The 21,814-nt window shown below is 37.0% G+C and overlaps 1 protein-coding gene and 1 long non-coding RNA gene across 2 annotated transcripts; one reads left to right on the top strand and one right to left on the bottom strand.

Moving 5' to 3' along the window:
• The first annotated feature begins 429 nt into the window (after positions 1-429).
• On the top strand, positions 430-19,461 carry LOC105199728 (TWiK family of potassium channels protein 9). The gene is made up of 7 exons (XM_039457722.1): positions 430-4,159; positions 4,344-4,512; positions 17,311-17,467; positions 17,603-17,693; positions 17,921-18,138; positions 18,622-18,708; positions 19,304-19,461. Exons 1-7 carry the CDS (start codon positions 3,863-3,865, stop codon positions 19,329-19,331), a joined length of 1,047 nt encoding a protein of 348 aa, XP_039313656.1. The 5' UTR covers positions 430-3,862; the 3' UTR covers positions 19,332-19,461.
• On the bottom strand, positions 10,134-21,767 carry LOC120359630. The gene is made up of 3 exons (XR_005576409.1): positions 21,673-21,767; positions 15,952-16,047; positions 10,134-15,286 (listed from the first exon to the last, which is right to left on the bottom strand). It is a non-coding gene; the product is annotated as an uncharacterized LOC120359630 (long non-coding RNA).
• Between the last annotated feature and the right edge of the window lie 47 nt (positions 21,768-21,814).

Here is a 21,814-nt window from a genome sequence, read left to right as displayed (position 1 = left end):
CTATGTTATCAGAAATATTTTTAACAATCGTTACATAAATATCATTCAAGCATTATATATTACTATCAAATTGTAATATTATTTACTGAATATATTATTTTTATAAAAATGTTTTATAAAAACTATCTTTTCGCTCATGTATTTTTCTTTTCATATTCATTTTCGTATATATCATATTTTGTTCAATTTACCATTTACCATTTTACTTTTTATACAGTTGTAAATTTGACAACAGTTGGATTTATTTTTATACATGTGCAATATAATATATTATATATTTTTATAAACGCGCATCAAAGCATCTTTACAACTTGTATGTATGTACATGTATGCGCGTATGTTTCTAACCTGTGGTTAGAAACAAAAGTAAATGAACCGCGGACACAAAGATGGAAACGAGCGTACCGCGGCATTTACGCATTGCTCGCGGGAAGCCATGGAACCTCTGAAAAATCTGAAACTCAAACGTTTTCAACGAGTAGTTTTACTTTCCAGTAGTTTTAAAAATTTTCTTCGAACGCGCGTCGCGACGCGGCGACGTGAGAATACGATTATCTTCCAGCGGGCACGATATTTTCGCGTGGCTTACTACTTTCTGCCCGCGGAAGATTGTTCTTACAATATTTTCTCGGACGCACTTGCCGCATGCAAAATTCACGCTTGCTATGCAAATCCCTTTCATCCCCTTCGCGACTCATACATATACGTTCTCGCTATATACATTTTCGCTATTCGCATTTACGCTCGCAGTCGCATTTCGTCGTTTAAATCGCGCGAGGACGTTAATCGTCTCGACGACGGTGGCAGCGACGGTATCCAGTTTAACGGCTCCGCTTTCAATGACTCGATAATCGCGACACGATAAAGCTCACTCAAAGAAGAAATAATAATTGCTAAGAACTCGACTTTGCGTCCATTGCGAATGAACAATCCTGGCACGGCCGGAAAATTTGCTTTTCATAAATTTTAAAACAGCCTAAGACAGCGTCATTCTGTCAGCGTCATCAAATTATCCTCCATAAAAAAGTTAAATATTTTTACATGGGTATGCATGGCAAATGTTCGATCAAGGGATTATTGTCGAATAAATTACTTGTGCTTAACTCTTATCGATCGCTCAAGTTAAAAAAAAAACCTATGCAGTATTATTCAAGATTAAACGAGAAAAGAATTTTTATTCAAAACGTATTTTCGTTAACATTTCAGCTCTTCTTCCAAATTGAAATATTTCAACATTTGGTTCGTCTAACCGAATGACCGAACGGATTTGTCTACCGGGTGTCCGTCAAGTCCGGCAATTCGATCGACAGCACGAGAGCAGCAGACCCAGGCGACTTGAACCCGGTTATTTTCGGCGACGCGCTATTTTGGGATAGTGCATGTCGTGGCGCGGGGTACCACGAAGAAATCAGTATACGGGAAAACATGATCGAGATGGGTTGTTCTCCGTATGCCTGTATACCGCTAATTGAGGGTTCAGACTCTTATCTCCAGTCTCTCTCGCAAAAGCATAGTGCGTAACGGAATGTCGTCGAGAAATTAATTGCTCGTTGCTACGTATACGCGTACGCGCGTAATAATGATGTAACGGGAGTGTCGCGACGGGGATGTCGAAATCGAAACAATTAACGATTGCGCACGTGCCGTTACCTCAAAGGTATCAAATAATCTCGCGCGAGGTGCAAGGTGGCACGAAAAACTGCCGACACTTTTTTCGATAAGACTTTAAGAAAAAAAATGATCTACAAAAAGAAAATAACTCAATAAACGTTAATACTGTCTAACACGTGGCGGCGCGCTGGCATCTCGTAATCATTTAGCGTAATAGTGTAACAGTATATGCGTACAGCATAGACGAGTGTCCAAGTATAACTTTCGAAAGCGAAAGCAATATTAAACGCAGAAATCTCGGCTCAATGGATCTAGAGCGGGTTATAGCGCGGATTATAGCGCGCGCCGCGCGGGAGACACGAATGATTCCGGGATTTTAAATCGATTCTGTTCTCACGTGATCTTCTTACGAAAAAAGACAACGAAATTGTCAATCTCTGTCTCGGTACTCGTCGCGAATCGCGATCGATACCCGCCACCACGAATACAGAATTCAATTTTTACTACGTAATATATTCTTGATTAAATATACAAGTGTTTTTCAAGACAAATCAAGAAGTTTATCAAAAATGTTTCGCCATTCTCAACTTCCATATTGGTACAATAGTAAGACTAAGAATAGATTCTAGGATTACTCTCTAAATCTGAATCAGTACTATTCACGCAACTGTGATCGTCAATCGATCGATTAAAATTTCATTTAGACAGTATATCTGGATTCCAATTACATTTTCTACAATAATAATCTATAAATAGACTATTAAGCCATCTTCGTAAAATTCAAGTATAAAATTTGTTTCGAAAATTAGAATAAATCATCAGTTGATGAAATTATGAAAGATAAGACTCCTTCGAGTAAATCACAAAAGATATATACAACGCCTATTTATTAAAATAAAATCTATTTTGATTTTCATGTATCAGATCTTTGTGCTAATTGCCGGAACGTTTATTAAACTTTATAGAAATACATTGGTGGATAATTAGTAGGAAGATCTGGCATTTGGCTCGCTTAATTCCTTGATATTTTATTCAAGTAGATCTTGCAAAGGATCGATATATGTTTCGTATCGATCGCGCGTTGAAACATGGCAAGAACGCGTAACCCTCCCGTTTCGTTGATTTATTTTCAGTTTGCGAAAATTTTCAGTCTGGGAAAATCAAAAAAATTTAATTAAAGTTGAAGATTCGGGGAAATGGTCGATTATTTTTCGCGGGATCGTAAACAGTTTCACAATAGATTTTGTTAAGCGGCCAAGTGGCTCATCTCTTCTACTTTAGCGACGCCGCCGCGTCGACGAGACGCGTAGTGTTTTCGCCGCGATTCCCCGTGGATTATGACACAAAGTCGATACCGTAGTCTCCCGTGAATCAATTGTCGCAGGGACAGAAAGATAGGGGAGGGATTTCTCATAAAATTTGTCCGTAATTCTCCATTATCAATTAGCCTCGGTCAGTACTCGACCGTAAGAGTTTGCCATCTTCCGCTTACATTTCTTCTTACGCTCCGTTTTTCCCTATCGACCCGTTAGATTGCTAATAATAATACCCCATCGCGATAATCGACCATACTTGAACGTGCCTTCTTCTAAGAAGATAGGTCATCAATTTCAATTTAAATAATAAATTTTTTGTGAAAATTAATAGGTCTCTCTCTCTCTCTCTCTCTCTCTCTCTCTCTCTCTCTTCAAAGATAAATTTCATCAAGTCGCTAGATATTTGAAAGTTGAAAAGACAAATTACAGTTACAATTACATCTTTGCGCCAACTGAGCCAATTAGCCTGAGAAATTAACTTGAGAAAAAAATCTGATACGTTCAATGCGTGAGTGAGCATTCGCTAAATTCACGTAAGATTCTACTAAATTAGAGATAGAACAAGGTTTCTTTCGGCAAGTCTTTTTCTCGAAGATGGCATTGGAAGATGGCATTAGCAATGAGAGCGAAGAGATGAGCCACTTGTTTAGAACGAGAACGTAAATTTCTGTGGTGGTTCTCGCCTTCTCTCTGCGAAAGGCATATTTGGATAATCGTCGATCGATGCATCATTAGGGGACTTATTCAAGAAGAATTCAAGAATTCGAGGTGAGTTGTCGCGTTGTTGATCGCGAGAAGACACGACATCGCGAACAAGGCAAGGCCATAATGGAGAGTAACGGTGAGAAGTCGATGCGACGATGTTGGCGAAACTGGTCCGTGTGAGGCGAGTGACGCGATCGAGGTGACGGACCACCGATCAGCCGTCATCGTCGATGGAAACGGACGGAACGTCCCGTTCGTCGGGCAGTAGGAGCTGGCAGCGTGCGAGTTATCGCGGCCGGAGCGGAAGAGGACGGAAACGCAAGCGAAAGTCGTGGGGTGAGCGGATCGCCGACTGGACCAGAGCACTGATAGCCTTCCTCTTTAGTAACGTTGGCATCGTGTGCCTGGTGGTGGGCTACACTATAGCGGGCGCCTTCCTATTCAGTTATATCGAGGGTGAAATCGTCTCGAATATCGCCGAACTGAGAAATCAAACGGCCGCCGATCTTTGGGAGTTTACCTCCAAGGTATAACAAATTTATTATCAATTTGCGTGCCTGTGTGTTTCCGACTTTTAATTAATTACCTGCGTCTACTTTGAATCTCTCTTTAACTCGAGTATCGAGAAACAAAATACAATTGCCTTTATCGTTCGCATCAATCCTTTCTTTTTTATATTATATTTTAACGTTGTTAATGTTGTTTACATAGAATGTGTTATCGGAAGAAGGATTCTGGAAAGAAGAGGTAAAAAAAAGTCTCGAGACTTATCAAACGGAGGTAGTTAGAGCCATAAAAGATGGGTACGATGGCACGGAGATAAAAAACTGGACAGTGGCCGGTGCCTTTCTGTATTCGCTTACAGTGATAACAACCATCGGTGAGTCTTATATATCTATACATCTTATCAATTTCTTTCTAATTTACTTGCAATCTTATTCTCTTTCATTTCTCTATTTATTTATTTTAGTTGAAAATATATACATATACTAAGTTAATACGTACTTATATCTCTTTAACGTATATTCGCGTTTGTTTTTAAAAACAAAACGCGGCGTGGAAAATGTAAGGATAAATGTCAGAGAAACTCTTGAAAAATATAGACGTAGTTTACTCGCTGCTGAATACTTTGCTATCCTAAATATGGCACGCTGTACTTGCGCTGTTAATGCCCAGTTAATGCTCATTTCTCTCGTCGTGACTGTTAAATCTCATTAAAGATTTATATGTCGACTATGAAAACATTTTGAGATTAAGTCTCAAGTCTCGAGATTTTCAATTTAATAATCAAATTGTATGTACGGACAGAATTAAAAATCTGACAACTTTTTAATATTTTCTAAAATAAAGCCACGCTATAAGATTAAACTATGCTCAAACATTTAGATACTTTATTTGAATAAATTATAGTTTAAATCATAATATTCAAATATGCAGGATAAACTTGATGTCTGCTTCATTATAAAAACGAAACGAATAATCTTTCGGATATATGCATACATATTTATATAAATATCGCATATGTAAAGGTTGAGGACAATATGCTTCTGCCTACTAACAATAAGAGAAATTCGAATAGAAATTCTAGCAAGTTCACTTTTCAAATAAGCCATGTCCAAAAATAAAAAGAGGGAATTTAAATTGTAAAAATGGACGGATCTCAAGTTGAAAAGTACATACATAAATCTTGATTTGTCCAAATTTCAATTAAAGAAAAGAATTGTGTTAAAACTGAGAGAGAGAGAGAGAGAGAGAGAGAGAGAGAGAGAGAGAGAGAGCGCAATGTAAAAATATTTGTTACATTTCGATCATCATTTATATCTATTAAATTAAATATTTCTAACTACATTCGAAATGTTTAGAATGCAAGTAATCAAAGTTCAAATTTACCAAGTTAATTATTTTGGGATGTGCGCACGCGCGTTAGTGTGTGTACACATAAAAATCTGACAATTGAATCTCTTCTATTCAAATAAGAAAGAAAATACAGACTCATTTCGTTCTATGTTGTCAATTGTAGAATAAATTAAGATGTATTTATATTTGTCAATGCAAGTAAAATATTTTTCATTAACTTTAATTAACTTTTCACATTATTTTTATTGATATTAATTGTTAACCTTATAACGCTCTGTATTAAATTTCTACACATTCCTTATACTTTTATATTCTATACATTTAAATACAATTTCTCCGTCTAATCGGCAATTCATTAAAAAATATTTATATAAAAATTTTTTTATTCGAATGAATATTTATTGAATAAAAGCACAATTCAATACAAAGATTAATCTTTATAGCGTGAAAAAAAATAAAATTAATGAAATTCCATCAGTCTAAATTCCTAATAAAAAAATCAATTTTTTCATTGATTGACACGAGAACAAAATTAGGACTTAACCAGATCAAAATAAGCAAGCTAATGAGAAAATTATAAATTTTTCACAAACACATTGCACGTTTGTTACAAAAATCATGTTGTTTATACTGTATAATTAGTCTATCGCGATCTGATACGTTAAAGGAGACTGAGTCATCGCATCGAGTAGAAAAATCAACGTGAAACGACTCGAATAGTTATTGCTGTCCAGACTACGAATAGTAGTTCTGAGACGTAGAATTTATCATTTTCCGGCGCCGCGGCAATGAAAGGGTAAAGTGATATTAATGACTTTAACGTGATGGCGGCTTTGTTCTCAGCGTTGTGCACGCTATACCATATCGGTATACTGTGCGCGAGTGTGCGTAAAGAGTATAAATCATGATTACTCGGCGGAATTACGCGAAAGGAATTGCGCGATTCATATCGCATAAATTAAAGATGCGTGTGCGTGTGTGTGTGTGTGTGTGTGTATTTACGTCTCAAATAAATATTTTTTCAGTAAATTAATAATTAAGTATTTGATATTGCGATTAATGTTGCTCCAATGATAAATGAAATTAACAAAAATACTGTTTTGTAATCATTTGATAGCTAAAATAATAAATATTAAATAATTATAATACAACCACTGATCATGTAATTAAACAACTGATAATTTATATAACTTTAACGGGATTCACCGCAATAATAACTGTGTTAAGATTTATTGCATTTTGATAATTATTATACTGACAATTACAATAGTATATTGATACCTGTGCTTGGAACAATAATATTTTGGGGAAATTGCGCATGAATACTGGAATGCAAATTTTATCCATTCGTGCGTGCGTGCGTGCGTGCGTGCGTGCGTGCGTGCGTGCGTGCGTGCGCGCGCGATGATAATTATTTTGTCTTGGACATTATACGAGTTGTTTTCGATAATTGGCGCAATGCAAAAAGTCGGTCGTTTCGGATTAACATAGAATTAATTAACGATAGGATATATTCGATATCGGTGAGGTAGGCTGTCCGTGAAATTATAATCGTAAATCGATAAATCGCACATTAGTCAATTAATCCTAGACACTACATAAATAAATAATTATCTTTGTTATTTCGATACATCGTATATTTCCTATCCATTCATTTTAAGACGACAATCTAACATTATATGCAATAATGTTATTTCTTGTTAATAAAAACTTGAAATCGCTACAAATCATACCCCTTTCCCCATTGTTAATTATCTCAAATGTTATCGCGTTATTACTATTCTAGTATAGTTAACCGATATTCATATTCATTTGAAGAGAGTGGGGAGAGCGGGGAGAGCGATACTCTCAATGAAAGTCACGAAATTGGATTATATCACTTGATCGTACTTCCTACATTTCCCTCGTATCCGATGTTCTTCGTGGAATCGAATCGCTACCGAAAATTACTTATCGGAACATCTACGGTGTATTCCACGACGACGAATATGCGGACTGCCGAGGACTTTATTAGACCGGAAATTAATTAACGTCCGCTGATCGTTCGATCCCTTAGGATTGGGAAAGGTCGCTCACTTATCCATTCGTTCGTTCGTTCGTTCATCGCAAGGACATCGCTGTTGAGATCACCATCAGATCGCGCGACGTTTCCCGATTCGCCATTAATTAATTTCTATAGCGTCCATTAGGCTAGGTTAATCTTGAACAGCTGAACAGTGCTAATAGTCGCAATGTTCATTGACATCGTGCAGACCGTATTTTGCCAAGTATTACCATTTTAATAAAGAATAAATTAAACTAAATGTAGCTAATGTTAATAATTTTTCATTTTATACTACTGTGTCCAAAAAGTAAGGTGACATTGCATTTATTTCGAAAATTCTTTATTTATTCTTGCAAATCAATTTCGTCCCCTTCAAAGTAATCCCCCCCTGATATAATACACTTATTCCAACGGATTTTCCAATCTTCGAAACAGTTGTAATAATCGATTTCAGGAATGGCCTTTAGCTCCTTCTTCGCAGCGGCTTGAATCTCTTCTATCGACTCCGGTGTCCCCGGAGCGGCCGCTTGAGTTTGCTGAATAGCCAGAAGTCGCATGGAGCCAAATCAGGTGAATACGGTGGTTGTGGAACGATATTAGTCGAGTTTTTGGTTAAAAAATCACGAATAATCAGCGCAGTGTGTGACGGCAAAAAACGAGAAATTCACTTTTAGCAGCTCACAAAACAATGCGTATCTCAAACACTAATGGATATTTTGACGTGTTACTTCTCTTGGATGTCAAAGACAGTCCTACCAACCTAAAAAAAATTTTATTCCTCCAAATCCGTGCGCGCGGGAGATTTATAATGCAATGTCACCTTACTTTTTGGACACAGTAGTATATTTCTTAAGATTATATCTGTTAATTGTAGAAATTAATAACTTGAAAAAAAAATGTATGAGAGCAGTAAACTAAATATATTCAGATAATCGACTGATTATTATATATACTTTGGTTTCGAATTTTGAAAACGTGAAGCTAAGATTGAGCTGTTTTTCAGATATTTTTTGCCAAAAAGTTGATAATCTTAGTAATTACCTATAAATAGTATAAATAATACCTATAAACAGAACATTTTGTCATAATTTAAACAAACAAACACGAACACGATGAAAACTATTGCAGCAATCATATATTTTTTAAATAATATCTCTCCTTTTAATCTACTTGTCAATGTACTAGTAAAGAACGAATCTATCTATAATTTTGTCAAAAGTTATTTGTTAATTTCAACTTTTAAACGTAAATTACGTGACGTTGTACGATGACGAAAGTTTAAATGCGATCGTGGTCACGATGTCGCATCGTTCAAAATGAACAAGAACTCTGTCGAAAATAGGGCGTAAAATATTTTGTATAGAATAATCGTGTTATCTCGAAGAATAATAATGCGATAAATCGGGGCTCGCGCCATTACTTATTCACTAGAGTCTACTACTTGACAGAATTACGAACTGTTAATTACGTAAGTTATCCTACCTAATCGTGCGAATTTCTTATAGGAAATGATTGCGTTTCGAAGGATAACTTGTACATACCTGTCGAGGTCGCGACTCGAGTCTCGTCGAATAAATGATAATAAACTGAATGTTACCTAATTTTAAATTTCATATTAAACGAAACATTCGACAAATTTATAATCCACCTGGACTAGACACTTTCTCTAAATTGAAATCAGTGCATTATTCATTGAAAGACTAATATCAAGTGATAAATGCACTGCCTTTTATGCAGTGATAATACATTGATTCTGCTCTTCCCTCTCTCTCTCTCTCTCTCTCTCTCTCTCTCTCTCTCTTAATCGGAATCACTGTAAGGCAGTGTGAATCACCGATCATCACAGTTGTGCGTGAGTATAGCGTTGCAAATCGCTATATTCACGCTAATACAGATTTAGAGAGCAGTCTTGCTCGTCGTTCACAGATTATCGAAAGTTTCAAATGTAATAGCTATCTGCTGTAGTATCACACAAGTGGGCTTGTGATAGTTGGTTAACGTAACACGATATAAATCAAGCGCGACAGCGATTGTCCAACATCACTGTATGGCAACGGCAACGGCAACGGACATAATTAATTTTCAGAGAGAATCATTTCGTCGTTAAACTCGTTGACAAGCCGATAAATTGGTATCGCGACGAAATCTCGCGCGATTAATCCTCACGATAATTGATCGTCAACCGTGTACGCGACGACACTCACTCTCGTCGCGTCAGTCACGTTTCTCGTCTCGTCGTAGTTCGAGACGAAGAAACGACGGACGCACTAGTATGTGTATATACGTAGGATATCGGTTTTCGTATTTTTGGTTAATCGCCAATAATTCCCTGGTCGGAGGCGGAGGCCCGACCCGGACGAACTAGTGTCCCTGATACGTCTCCTACGTGATATCTGTTACGTGTGTGCTAATATAAACTTGTCGTTATCCTCGTTAATACGAACGAAATGCTTTGACATTCGGGATTTGACAACTAATTATTAATCGTCTCCCGTTCAATCGTGTGTTTCCAAAAATTAAAATATTTACAAACTCGTCTAAAATATTTTTATTTAAAATTACTTGAAATTTCTTTTTACTGTAAATCTCTCTCTCTCTCTCTCTCTCTCTCTCTCTCTCTCCCTGCTTTTTGTATTAATTATAACGATGGCTCTCTCCTTCGTTATTTTATTTAAATTTTTAACATTATTACGTTATTATTCAATCTGTTCTTTAAACCGCCATGAATGGAAAGGAGCGATATGACGAGTGCATATATCATGTTAATTCATGTCGTGGCGTGTTGCAGTAAATAACCATAGAAGCGAAAGAGGATAAAATCGGGCGATCTCGGTTGCCAAAATTGTCAGTTAGTGAAAATGATAAACATCGCTGGTGGCGCGCGGGCGCACGCTATGCTTCGCAACGTGGTTATCAGCGCTTCGGTATTACGTACACCGCTAAAACTAAATGCGTCGATCGTCGACGTACATTTAGCGTGAAAATATATTCTCCTTTTTTTATTTTTTACAAATTAATCTTTCCAAATTAAAATTCGGTAAAATTACAGACGTAACATTGCAGACTTGATATTTTAGCAATTTTTAATTTAATTTCTGTTGACTTAAAAATTCATTTTAACATTCAACATTAATATCTCGATGATTGAATTCTCAATAAAAATTCAACAACTATGAAAAGTTGAAAAAAGTTTTCGTGTGTAAGCTTTTCCCATCCATTTTGTTAAATTGTTCCAAAATTACATAATTGGGCGCGAAGAAATCAATAATTATAATGAATAGGCGAAACGCTCATCAATTCTCGGGAGAGGATCGCACGCATACATATCGATGGCGATGGCGATGGTACGATGGCAAAACTTGAATTTCATTATCGGTAAAGTCTGGTGACATTTCTATAAATATCGGCGCGGCGCGGCGCGGCGATTCTTAATTGATTTTGAGATCGTACCGCCGACGTAGGTATCGTTATTCATTTAGTGATGGATTTAGGTTTGGCAATAATAACGACCGATGGCCGTCAGTGGTTTATATAACGTTGTCGTGGACAAACGGCGCGGAGAGGCGGCGTATTTCACTTTTCACTCGACACATACACAAGCACACTATCGGCTTTAAACTCGATGCGTACATACGCAGTGTACGATTCGAACAACGCACCGCTGCGCCGCGGCGCCGCGCGGCGTATGCAAAGCCTGCGGAAATGCGCGACTGGACTTTTTTAACAAACTGTTAAAGGAAATCGTACGCGCGTATATGTATAAGGCATATTTCGAGTTGGACATGCAGTTGGACGTTGGGGAAAAAAAAAACAACGTTGTGTACGTGTAAAAGTCGCGCGTTCCGGAAGGCCGGAAAGTCAAATGTCAACGACGATACGTAATACGACTCGTCGATAAACTTGCTACTCGTTCCATTCGCATCGTCATTTTGTATCGAGTGACAGAGAGCGATCGAGAGCTTCCTCACTTTTTTATACACATGCACGCGTAACACAGCATTCGATTGTTTTTACTTTTTGTATGTATGTACACATGCCGCTCATCAATTTCGGTCATATTTTACACGTGTCATGTATCCAAATGGATGACATGCTGCCAAATCTTGCCAAAAATTGACGATGAAAGTGCGTGTTGCGCACATCGGCCGATTTCTGCCATTCTCTCGTGTCATTCTCTCGCTTGCATTCAAAAATGGCTCGTAAATGCCATTTCTTTCTCTGGAGGATAATAATTCGTATCTTTATTGTTCTCTCTCTCTCTCTCTCTCTCTCTCTATTAGTAAAATTCAATCAATTGTTCGTATTACGTTACAAACGTGATATCGCTTAAGAAACTAAATTCGATTAATGCCTTACAACTGTTTTACAAGAGCCTTTGTCTTTATCTTACTTTGTTAAAGAGCATAGTAGCATTTGGATTTAATTTAAAAATACCTCGAGACTATAATTGTGCAACTTCTGCCAACCGACTATATTTTGCTATAACTCATTGCAGTTTCATCTCTAAACTGTAATCAAACTTAACAAGGCAATGAAATATAAATAGACATAGAGATTTCCATCGTCGAAATTCCACGTTTTCCACGTGTCTCGCGCGCGGGCGCATGTAGAGATAAAATTGTATGCTTTTCGAAATCTTTCGAACGAAAGATCTTTCGAACGAGAGATGTCAGAGAAAATCGCAATAAAAATAGAAACGCATCGGTATTTTTGATGGAAGAATACTCGAGTACTTTTTGTAAAATCCTCCGTAGGCAAACAAATAATGCAGAATTGTCCAAAGTTGGTCGAATCGTCTATCATCTCCCGTTACATAAGATTCGCATTCGATAACTGATATTTTTGCGCAGAAATTTTAATTCGAATTAAAAAAATTGACGCGATATAATTGTTAACGTTTCATGCTACTTCGACCAATCAAACGACAATTTCGTTGAAATAAATCGCGCCCCCGCGTAAATACCGTTAAAAGTTATCCGTAGAAGAAACAATTGTCTGTGCAGTATTTAAAATTTAATATTCCAGCGTATACCAAAAATAAAGGTCTCGAATTATTTTTGCTATTTATACTATCGCATTTGATCGCTTTTATTACAACTTTTATTATTATCAAAAGAGTAGTTGATATAGTCGGGATAAGCTTTTAACGTTTTATGGCTTTTATACACGGTGTCCTAAAAAATCCCAACCTCAGCTAATATATTACTAAATTTGTTTAATATATCTTGAATAAAAACAAAATTAAACTTGAAAATAAAAATTCTGAAAACATAATAATCGTTTAAACTGAAATAAGGTTAAAAAGCTTTTAAGATCGTTATACGTAACATTACATTATAAAAGTCTATAATCATTTTATTTTCGATCTCTTAATGACTCCGAGATTATTGCCATCTCGAAGCTTAACTTGAGAAAAAATTTTAGCCGAGTTAAAAAATATTTCTTATTAAAATGAAAATTTCTGGAACACTTTATACATGTGCAGTGGTTTTATGCACTAGCATTCGTCGACTCGTATAACACGGCATTAATTTTCGCGTGCATGGCCCATTATTTCCGCTTTCATTTCCTACTATGAAACTTGCGCATATTATATTACACACAGGGTAGATCCAAAATTGTACGAAATACTTTGTTTTCTCATGTTTTTAATTAAGAAATAACGAAAAATGTTTGTCATCTCCTAATACAAATTTAGTGAAACATTTCTGATTTTTATTTATACGATATTTGCAGCGTACAAATAATACATTTGGTTTCCATGTGTATAAGTATGTCATTTGTAAAATAATTTGTAAAATAATTTTTAATGCATTTTAATCTGTCGAAAGAATTTGTTAGTTTCAAGTAACGGTTTCCTTCATTTTAGAATTTTAGGATAAAGAAAGTTGACAGAATTCGAGAATAGAATATTTAAGAAGTAAGCGCGTGTCTTTATTTAACAGACACGTTGTGTGTTTCTTTACAAATCTCTCGTTTAAATTTCTTCTGCTTCTTTAACGTGAAGCTTTCAAGTAAAATGGAGTTTGCAGCATTATAAAAGAGTAACATCTTCATTTATGTTTGCTTAAGGGGAGATTGTCGGAGATTTAATCCTCCTAATGTTAAAAGAGGGTACATATAATAATCTTGCAATTTGCACCTTTTAATATTTTAGTCACAATAATTTTGAAATCTCAGCATCATTAAATAGATAATTATGCTTTGTCATGCAACCTGTTTTTATACTTTCTTTGTAAAATTAAAAAAATGTAACATCTTAATGATAATACTCGTAATGTTACCTTTGATGTGTGGAAATCAAGTATATTACAAAGATTATATATACAATGAAATAATATATTTTCTAATTCATTTAGATATATATTATTTTCTATAATATTTGGTCCTAAAATTAGAGCAATTGTTGTTTTTTGTTGTTTTTTTTTTAAGCATTTATTAATACAAATTATATATCTATTAAATTTGTAATAGCCGTTTAGCATTCGTTACAGTTTGTTACTTTCTTTATCAATTTTTTGTTGTAACAATTGAGTTTTAGAAAAATGAATAAAAAAATTGTATATCGGATGAATCGTTTGTATCTCTCGATTGGATTAACAAAGTCCATGTTTCGTTCATTCATCCGCAGACACGTGCATTAAAACGTGACGCTAAAAAATCGGTGATTGCGTGCCGCGAAAGCCATCCGCAACGACGCGGGAAAATCTCTCTCGACACTTTCCGCTGTACAGAGAGCTTTGAACATTGCGTCGGGTTCGAACGTGCAGCCGCGGCCGCGTGCAGGCTGGTTGGTTCCGCGACGCGACCCTGCGCGATCACGATCGGCTCGAATTGCGCGCAAGAGGATTTTTATGGGGATGACGCATCATCCCCATTTTCGCACGAACGAGCGTAGCTCGTAGTTCCGAATTAGAGATATTTCAGGATAAATTTTTCAAGTTTTATCTCCCGCTTCGATTTCGTTGAACGGCGAGTAAACATATATCTGTACAGTTTCTTTCTTCATCCGATGGTCAACGACTGTCTCGCACAGAGGCAAAGTAAATCAAGATATTCTGATCTTTAAACTTAAGTTTTGCTTGTTAATTTGTGTGTAAAAAGATACAAAGTTTAAATTCGAATACTTGGAATTAAATCAAGTTCTCGCTTTATCTCTGTTTTCCTCGCCCAAGTCTCAAGCTGAGTGAAATGAGCGCAGAGGGTGCGTAAACGCGACGCGGCTTTAAACCACTTTAAGCCATTTATTACTACGCAAGCTTTATCGCTGTCATTTACAATCGGCCGCACATCATCGTTAAAAGATTCGGCGCGCGGCATCCACTCTGTCTCAGCCGCGTCCCCAAAAATCGTAAATCGTAAATCGTAAATCGCCTACGTGAGTGTCGATTTTTTTTTCCGCGAATTAACGAGAATTAACGCCGTATTCTCGAGGTATTTTTCTCGAGCGTGCGAAAAGAATGGCCATCTCAAATCACGATAAAGATTAGATGTGCTTTAGCACAAAATTCGGCACTTTACTTGAGAAAACGCGATAACGTCGGTATACTAACTACACTTTTTATCAATCTCGACTTTAATTTTTTCGAAACTGTCATCCCCTGATTAATGAAATGCAAAATTGTGCAGAAATAGGGATATAAAGTAATAATCTCGATATAATAAAAGTAAAACTCACGTCTCGTGTACCCCCGAAGTCCTTTTGCATCCCGGTCATTTCGCATGCGAGGTTCAAGTTTGACATGTGGTTTATCTGAAAAATCACAATGTGTGAACGTGAATGTACAGTATACTCTTGTCACGTTTCCCTTTATATTCATCCAAGGTTCTCTATTTCACGCATATTTGTGTGCACGTGTATGGAAAAAAAAAAAGCAGTCGAACAAGCTTTTTTCGCAGCGACTTTCGCTCGATTACAAGGCACGCTCCGATTCGCCTCTGATCGCTCGCGCTTCGTTTCGATTCGACGGTTTTTTGGCACTAGACTAGAGCTTGTTGCTGCATACTTTTTGCTCTCTTTGAAAATGATAAATGGCCGAAAGCTACAGACTAAAAAACACGGAAATATGAACAAAAGTTGTCACTCGACAACCAGATCGCGATAATAATCGTCGGTAGATTGCCAGAGTATCGCGATCGTATCGCGATGCTGAAGAAAGAATTTCTCTCTTTCTACGAAAAGATTAATGTAACAAAGCTTCAAATTCGGCGTTTCACCCTTAGACCGAGTAAATGAGCGCGAACAAAACATGATTGAGATTGAACAACTCGTTACAATGAATACGAGGACGACAGCGCTCTCGTTATCGAGAGTGGGCATCAAATTTTATATCATTTTTTTTTCTTTTAAATTTATTGAGATAAAATTCAGAAGGAAAAAAGACTACTAATTTTATATAAATAAGAAGTTATATTTACCTCAAGGTTTCTTCGCTAAGGACCGATGCTTTTCCAAAGCCTTTTCCTCCTCCTCCTCTCAGATCCTGTGACGTTAATCTGTAATAATCCTGCGATCTGTAATAAGTATAAGAATAAGTATAAGAAAAGATAACGTAGCTCTCAAAATTAATTTTTAATCAGCGCGCGCATTCACACAAATAGTTCATCCTTGCCACCTTGATCTTCTCTAATAAATGTCGCAAAAAATTATTTCTTTTTTTTTATATTTATCTTTGTTATAAATTATATAAGATTTCTGTAAAATTTCTATACGTTTCTATTATTTCTTATCTAATTTCTTATACTTTTTAAGCAGAGAAGATTAGAGAAACATTGCATTAAAACATTGTAATATTGTATGGAAGTTACAAAAGATTTCTGCAACGTTACTACAAGCTTGCGGCGGAAATGTCCGTAATTTTAAACCTGAAAAATCTTTATGACGTTCCGGACTATTTGAGATTGTCTACTGGTTTTCTAACTCTGGTGGAAGAAACAAAACGTAACTAGCCAGTAATTTTTACTTCTGCCAACTGCATTATTTTTACTTGTAAAGTAACCGGGTTATCGTGCTTCACGTCCACGCCACACCGTTGCCACTGTTGTGAACGCGAAACAAGTGTCCTTCGAGTATAAGTCGAGTAGCGTACTTTCAAATACGTAATTCTTAATCCAAGATTAAATAGCTTTGAAATAATGTAATTGAGTTTGTCGTGAGAACGATATGCAGATATTAGAAACAAGAATCGTAAGAACAGGATCTTAAGAATAAAATATACTCTTTGCACAGATCTATTTATTATTGACTCGCGAGTAAACAGTTGTAATTGAAAAGAGCATTTCATACTTAAATGAGAACAAATAGCATTTGTTCTGCAAGAATAAAAATAAACGTTAATATAAAAATTGATTTTTTTGTGTGAATATACAAATAAATCATCCTTAGAAGCCTCGTATTTTGGATAAACGAAATCTATGATGCGCGTTGAGAGATTTTTCTTTTAATCGTGAAAGACGAATTCGTAAGCCTTCTTATATAAACAACAGATATGTTTTCTCGCAATTTTATATAAACAGACATTCGATATGTATTTTATTCTTTGGAGTAAATATTTGAATCTCTCGCACCGCACGTTTACGCTTAATTAATAATTCGAACGGCACGGGGATATTGGGTTTCTGGGTCCCAAAAGGTCCTTCACATCGTGAGAGAATAATAAATTAATAAAAAATAAATCAGCTCACGTGCAAGAGGGATGAAGGAAGAAACAGAAAGCGGAGACGAAGCAACGAAGCTCGTCGATAAACTCACTTGCCGCGTTCTCGTTTACTGCGCAGGTTACGGCAACATTTGTCCTAGGACGAAACGCGGCAAAGTCGCGACTATAGTGTACGCGATAATAGGGATGCCGCTTTTCCTTCTCTACCTCAGCAATATCGGCGACATTCTGGCCAGAAGCTTCAAATGGACCTATGCCCGCTGTTGCTTGTGCAAGTAAGCTCGTTCCTCTCCTCCTCGCAAAACGATTCGCGTGACGATCCTATCGAATCTCTCGGTATCTCTTTCGATAGCATAAAATTAGTTTTAAAACTGTCGAATCGTCGAATTAATCACGATCGATTTTTCAAGATGCCGAAGAAGACCGTACAATGCGGCAAGCGCGAGATCGTCGCAGATATCGAATGCCGATCCGGCTGCGAAAAGAGATCGCAGGTGGCAGGTAGGTGCGAAGCGATGACCGCTGCAAACAATAATGTTATCAATCGATCAAATGCGGTAAGAGAGCGTGTAAGAGACTTTCAAACGGAATCTCTCGTGAGATTACCAAGATACATGGAGATACGGAGGTATCTTCGTAATGGAGTCCCAAATGGAGACTGGGTTAAAAGAAATTTTTTCAATTATTAAATAGAAAATATCAAATTTGCAAATAAAATTTATCTACAGATTGTAAACATGTATGGCGGAGAAGCAGATACGTCGAGTTTGGATGTGGAAGAAACTTTGCCTAGAGACGGCGAACACGGCGGTAGCCTTGATGAAGGCAAAGGCGAAGACGAAGGCGACAGCAACGACGAAGGTGACGACGACGACGACGAGAGTGACAGCTACGATCCTCAGCATGTGACAGTGCCGTTAACTCTCTGCCTCGCTATTATGACGGGGTGAGCATCGGGCGAGACGAAAGAGACGAGAGAAAATAGGACCGTTGACGTGAAAAGATTCACTTTTATACGACGCAACGGATAAATCAATTTTATTTCTTTCGATTGGAATAGTTCTTTTTTATCTATTTAAGTTTTAGTAAAATAAAAAAAAATAATAATAATCTGCATAATTTTTTTCTGACATTACTTACTAATCCATCCGAGTATAAAGTGCACTCGGTGCGACGAGTTTGCGAGTTTCCGGTAACGTTCTACGATTAAACTTGTGGTTGTGTCTACACTTTCTCTCGCGCGCGGAAATTCGAGAGCTAATCGCTGCTAGCAAAAGCCGAACCATCCCTCACTGCAGCAGCACACATTTTCCTTTACTTTTTGCTCTCGATAGGTATATTTTGGGCGGCGCAGTTATGTTTTCGAAATGGGAGAAGTGGGATATGCTGGATAGTTCTTACTTCTGCTTCGTCTCTTTGTCGACCATAGGTTTCGGCGACTTCGTTCCTGGCGACGAAATCTACTCGGAAAAATTCGAATTGTCTTTCATCATCTGTTCTATATACTTGATGCTCGGTAAGATTGCATATATAATGACGCATCTCTTTATCTATTTACATGTATACACCTGCTAAGTAAAAATTAATAAGAAATTCTTCCAAAAGAATTTTTTCCAAAAAAGTTTCTCTTACGAAGAAGACTGCGTTCGTTATAGATTAAAAGCATACAATTAATTGATCGTTTATTTCAACTATCAACAGATTGAGATAAAAAACAGATAGTTGGTCCTTTATAAGAAATCCGATTGCCGCAGAATTTTCGACGCTTAGCAGAAATTTCGCGCCGCAGCGCGAAGACAATCGTTTTAAAAGGGATCAACCGCTTTAAATCCTGCAACGCGATTTCACCGCGTTGCTATACAGCTTTTCGTGTTGCGAGCTCGCATTAAGTTGGTTTCAATCAATACCCGATTGCCAGGCAGATTTTTCGCCAAAAATATTCAAGTGCTTTGAAACGTTTCGATCGTTTTCGTATGGAGCGGCGCGGCGCGGCGCGACGATTACAATTCGCCCAACAATTGACGCAGTATCTGCTTGTGCTTAAACAAATTTTTATCTAATTTATAATAATATTTGGTACAAACTTTACAGAGACAATTTTGTATTTTCAGGAATGGCGCTAATCGCTATGTGTTTTAATCTCATGCAAGAGGAGGTGATTGCGAAGATACGCAACTTGATGCGTATCGTCAAGTATATTTTCAGATGTGAAAGATGACAAACGAGTTTTATGTTCCCTCATCGTGATTCTGCAGCACCACGATAATCGGTGAGTTGACTGAAAATATTTTTCTTTTCGCTCATTTAATAATCTGACTTTGCAACGATTTCAACATTTTTTCTCTCTTAATACATCTTTCTCTCTTAATACTCACGCGATAAGAAGGATATCTTACAATTTAATTGAATTTCTCCAAGTCTAATGCTAAAAGATACAGTCGGTATCTTTAAAGACGGTATCATTAAAAATCACGCGGTTTTCCTTTTTTTCTTTTTTCGTGAAAATACTCGTGTATAGCTTGCGCTATACACGAGATCTGTGTGTGGTATATGTGTGAACGAAAAGCAATCGTTTGTATCTTTGATGTCCTCTTTACTGTCCTTCAAATCTCTCGTAAAGCGTAGAAACGTGAGCGAACGGGGAGAGCGAGTAAGATCGAACAATCGAGTAGAGGCGCTGCACAACCAGTGAGGAAAAGATCTCGTAAACGATAATAAATTCTATACACGACCGAGCGTAGTAAGGGAAAGCGATGCATTTGCTCTTTGAGAGATAAGGGAAATTAATTCCTTTTATGAAAAAAGAATTAATTTACTCTGTTATCAGTTTAATTATTATTTCAAATAGCACATTGTATCAGCATCAAATCAATTTTGCATTGCACTCTTTCAAGCAAATAGAGTAATTATACAAAATATTTTTTCGACCATTTCTAAAATCGCACGTCGAACTTCTCGTTCATCTATTTATCGGATCATTTGTCGAAGCGAATATCCCATTGGCGCGAGAATAGAGATCGGACCGCGCGTCACCGCGCGAGATATATCGCGATACACAGGCACACGCGGGTGTTTGTATGCATGATGGACGATATCGAATCTGTCGTTTTCGTGTCGAATTACATAAACGTAAAAGAAAAGGAATCGAGGATTCCGAAGAACCGGCAGAGACGTGCGAATCGAACAGCTAAGAATGTGCACAAACTAAACAAAGCATAGAACAAAGGAAAAGATCGTGGACTAGGATGATCGAGTGTCGCAAAGCCGCAAGATATATTGAAGAGAAATGTGTGTGAGCTGAAACGTGATTACCGATTACGATACGTCTCAAACTAGACGATTAGAAGCGATCAAACATTTGCAAATGTTTACTAATATTTGTACTTGTAATTGTAAATAAAATCTCAGATGTTTCTTATAAATGAAATAGATATCGATTTATACGATACATACGATACATACGGCAAAAAGATAATAATGTTAATTTATATAATTAATACAAATCTTTCTAAAAGAAAAAAAAAGAAAAAAAAAATAAAAATCTTGACAGCAGTTTATTTCATCTACATGTCTCGGAAGATCCGAGACGTCAGAGATGTGATCGCGCATTTGAAACGTCCCAACTCTGTGTCGATCGCTTAATGTCTCAATTGATTATTCATCAACAGGATAAAACTGGATATCGTTCCAAACAATTCGATCGGATTTTATTATAACTGTAAGAGCCAAGTATGATTCATAATGCAAGATATATAAATAGAGATAGATAGATATAGATACGCTAAAAACGGTTGACCTCTTTACCGATCATTGATTCCTTTGTGCTTCGTGTTCACTCAAGTTTGATTCTTGTATAGGATTTTAAACGATATTTCGAATAAACAATATTCGAAAAAATAAAATATTATTTTAGCATTTTTTGCACTGAGAATTAACGGCGTATAGAGAAAAGAAATAATAATATAAACAGAGAGGTTTATATTAATTTACGTAATCTCTCTCTAAAAACATAAGAATCTCACATTTGAAGATGGGCAACACTCGCTCATGCCTTTCGCTTATTGTCAGTCGAATTGTTTCGTGCGACAAGAAAATTCGTCAACGAGAAATGCGAACGAGAAAGACATCACCTACCAAAGAAGAAAACTTTAACCAAGTTTCTTCGATCGCGAAGTTAATGTTCATTATCATTGTAATTCAGAAACGTAAGAAAAAAGGTGCACATTGTGTGTCATAATGGAATCGAAGAAAACATAAAGATGTGGAAGAGAGAAAAAATATATGATAGAGAAAGTGTGTGGCATGAGTAAAAAAAATAAGAAACGAAAAAAAAGGGAAAGAGAGAGAAAGAGAGAGAGAGAGAGAGAGAGAGAGAGAGAGAGAGAGAGAGAGAGAGAAAGAGAGAGCGCAGGTCGAGAAAACGGGGTTGCAAATAGACGCTTTCGCATACGACTTTCCCGTTCCCGTTGTAGCGTTGTACCATTTGCCGCACATGCGCCATAAGCATTCCCGGAGACGGCGACGTCGACGTCGACATTGGCGTTGGCGTTGGCGTCGGCGTCGGCGTCGGCGTCGGAGTCGGCGTCGGAGTCGGCGTCGGAGAGCGATCCTGCGCCCTGCAC

This window comes from Solenopsis invicta, chromosome 15 (genome assembly GCF_016802725.1).
Source record: "Solenopsis invicta isolate M01_SB chromosome 15, UNIL_Sinv_3.0, whole genome shotgun sequence".
Taxonomy (NCBI): Eukaryota; Metazoa; Arthropoda; class Insecta; order Hymenoptera; family Formicidae; genus Solenopsis; species Solenopsis invicta.
Note: the sequence above shows the minus strand (reverse complement) of the source record. Positions and strands in the feature narration are given on the sequence as shown.

Excerpts from the sequence above, each read along its gene's own strand:
- LOC105199728 (XM_039457722.1), top strand. The coding sequence starts at position 3,863 with ATGGAAACGGACGGAACGTCCCGTTCGTCGGGCAGTAGGAGCTGGCAG. Across the intron at positions 17,468-17,602 it reads GCCCGCTGTTGCTTGTGCAA|ATGCCGAAGAAGACCGTACA; the intron begins GTAAGCTCGTTC and ends CGATTTTTCAAG. Across the intron at positions 18,709-19,303 it reads TTCTATATACTTGATGCTCG|GAATGGCGCTAATCGCTATG; the intron begins GTAAGATTGCAT and ends TTGTATTTTCAG.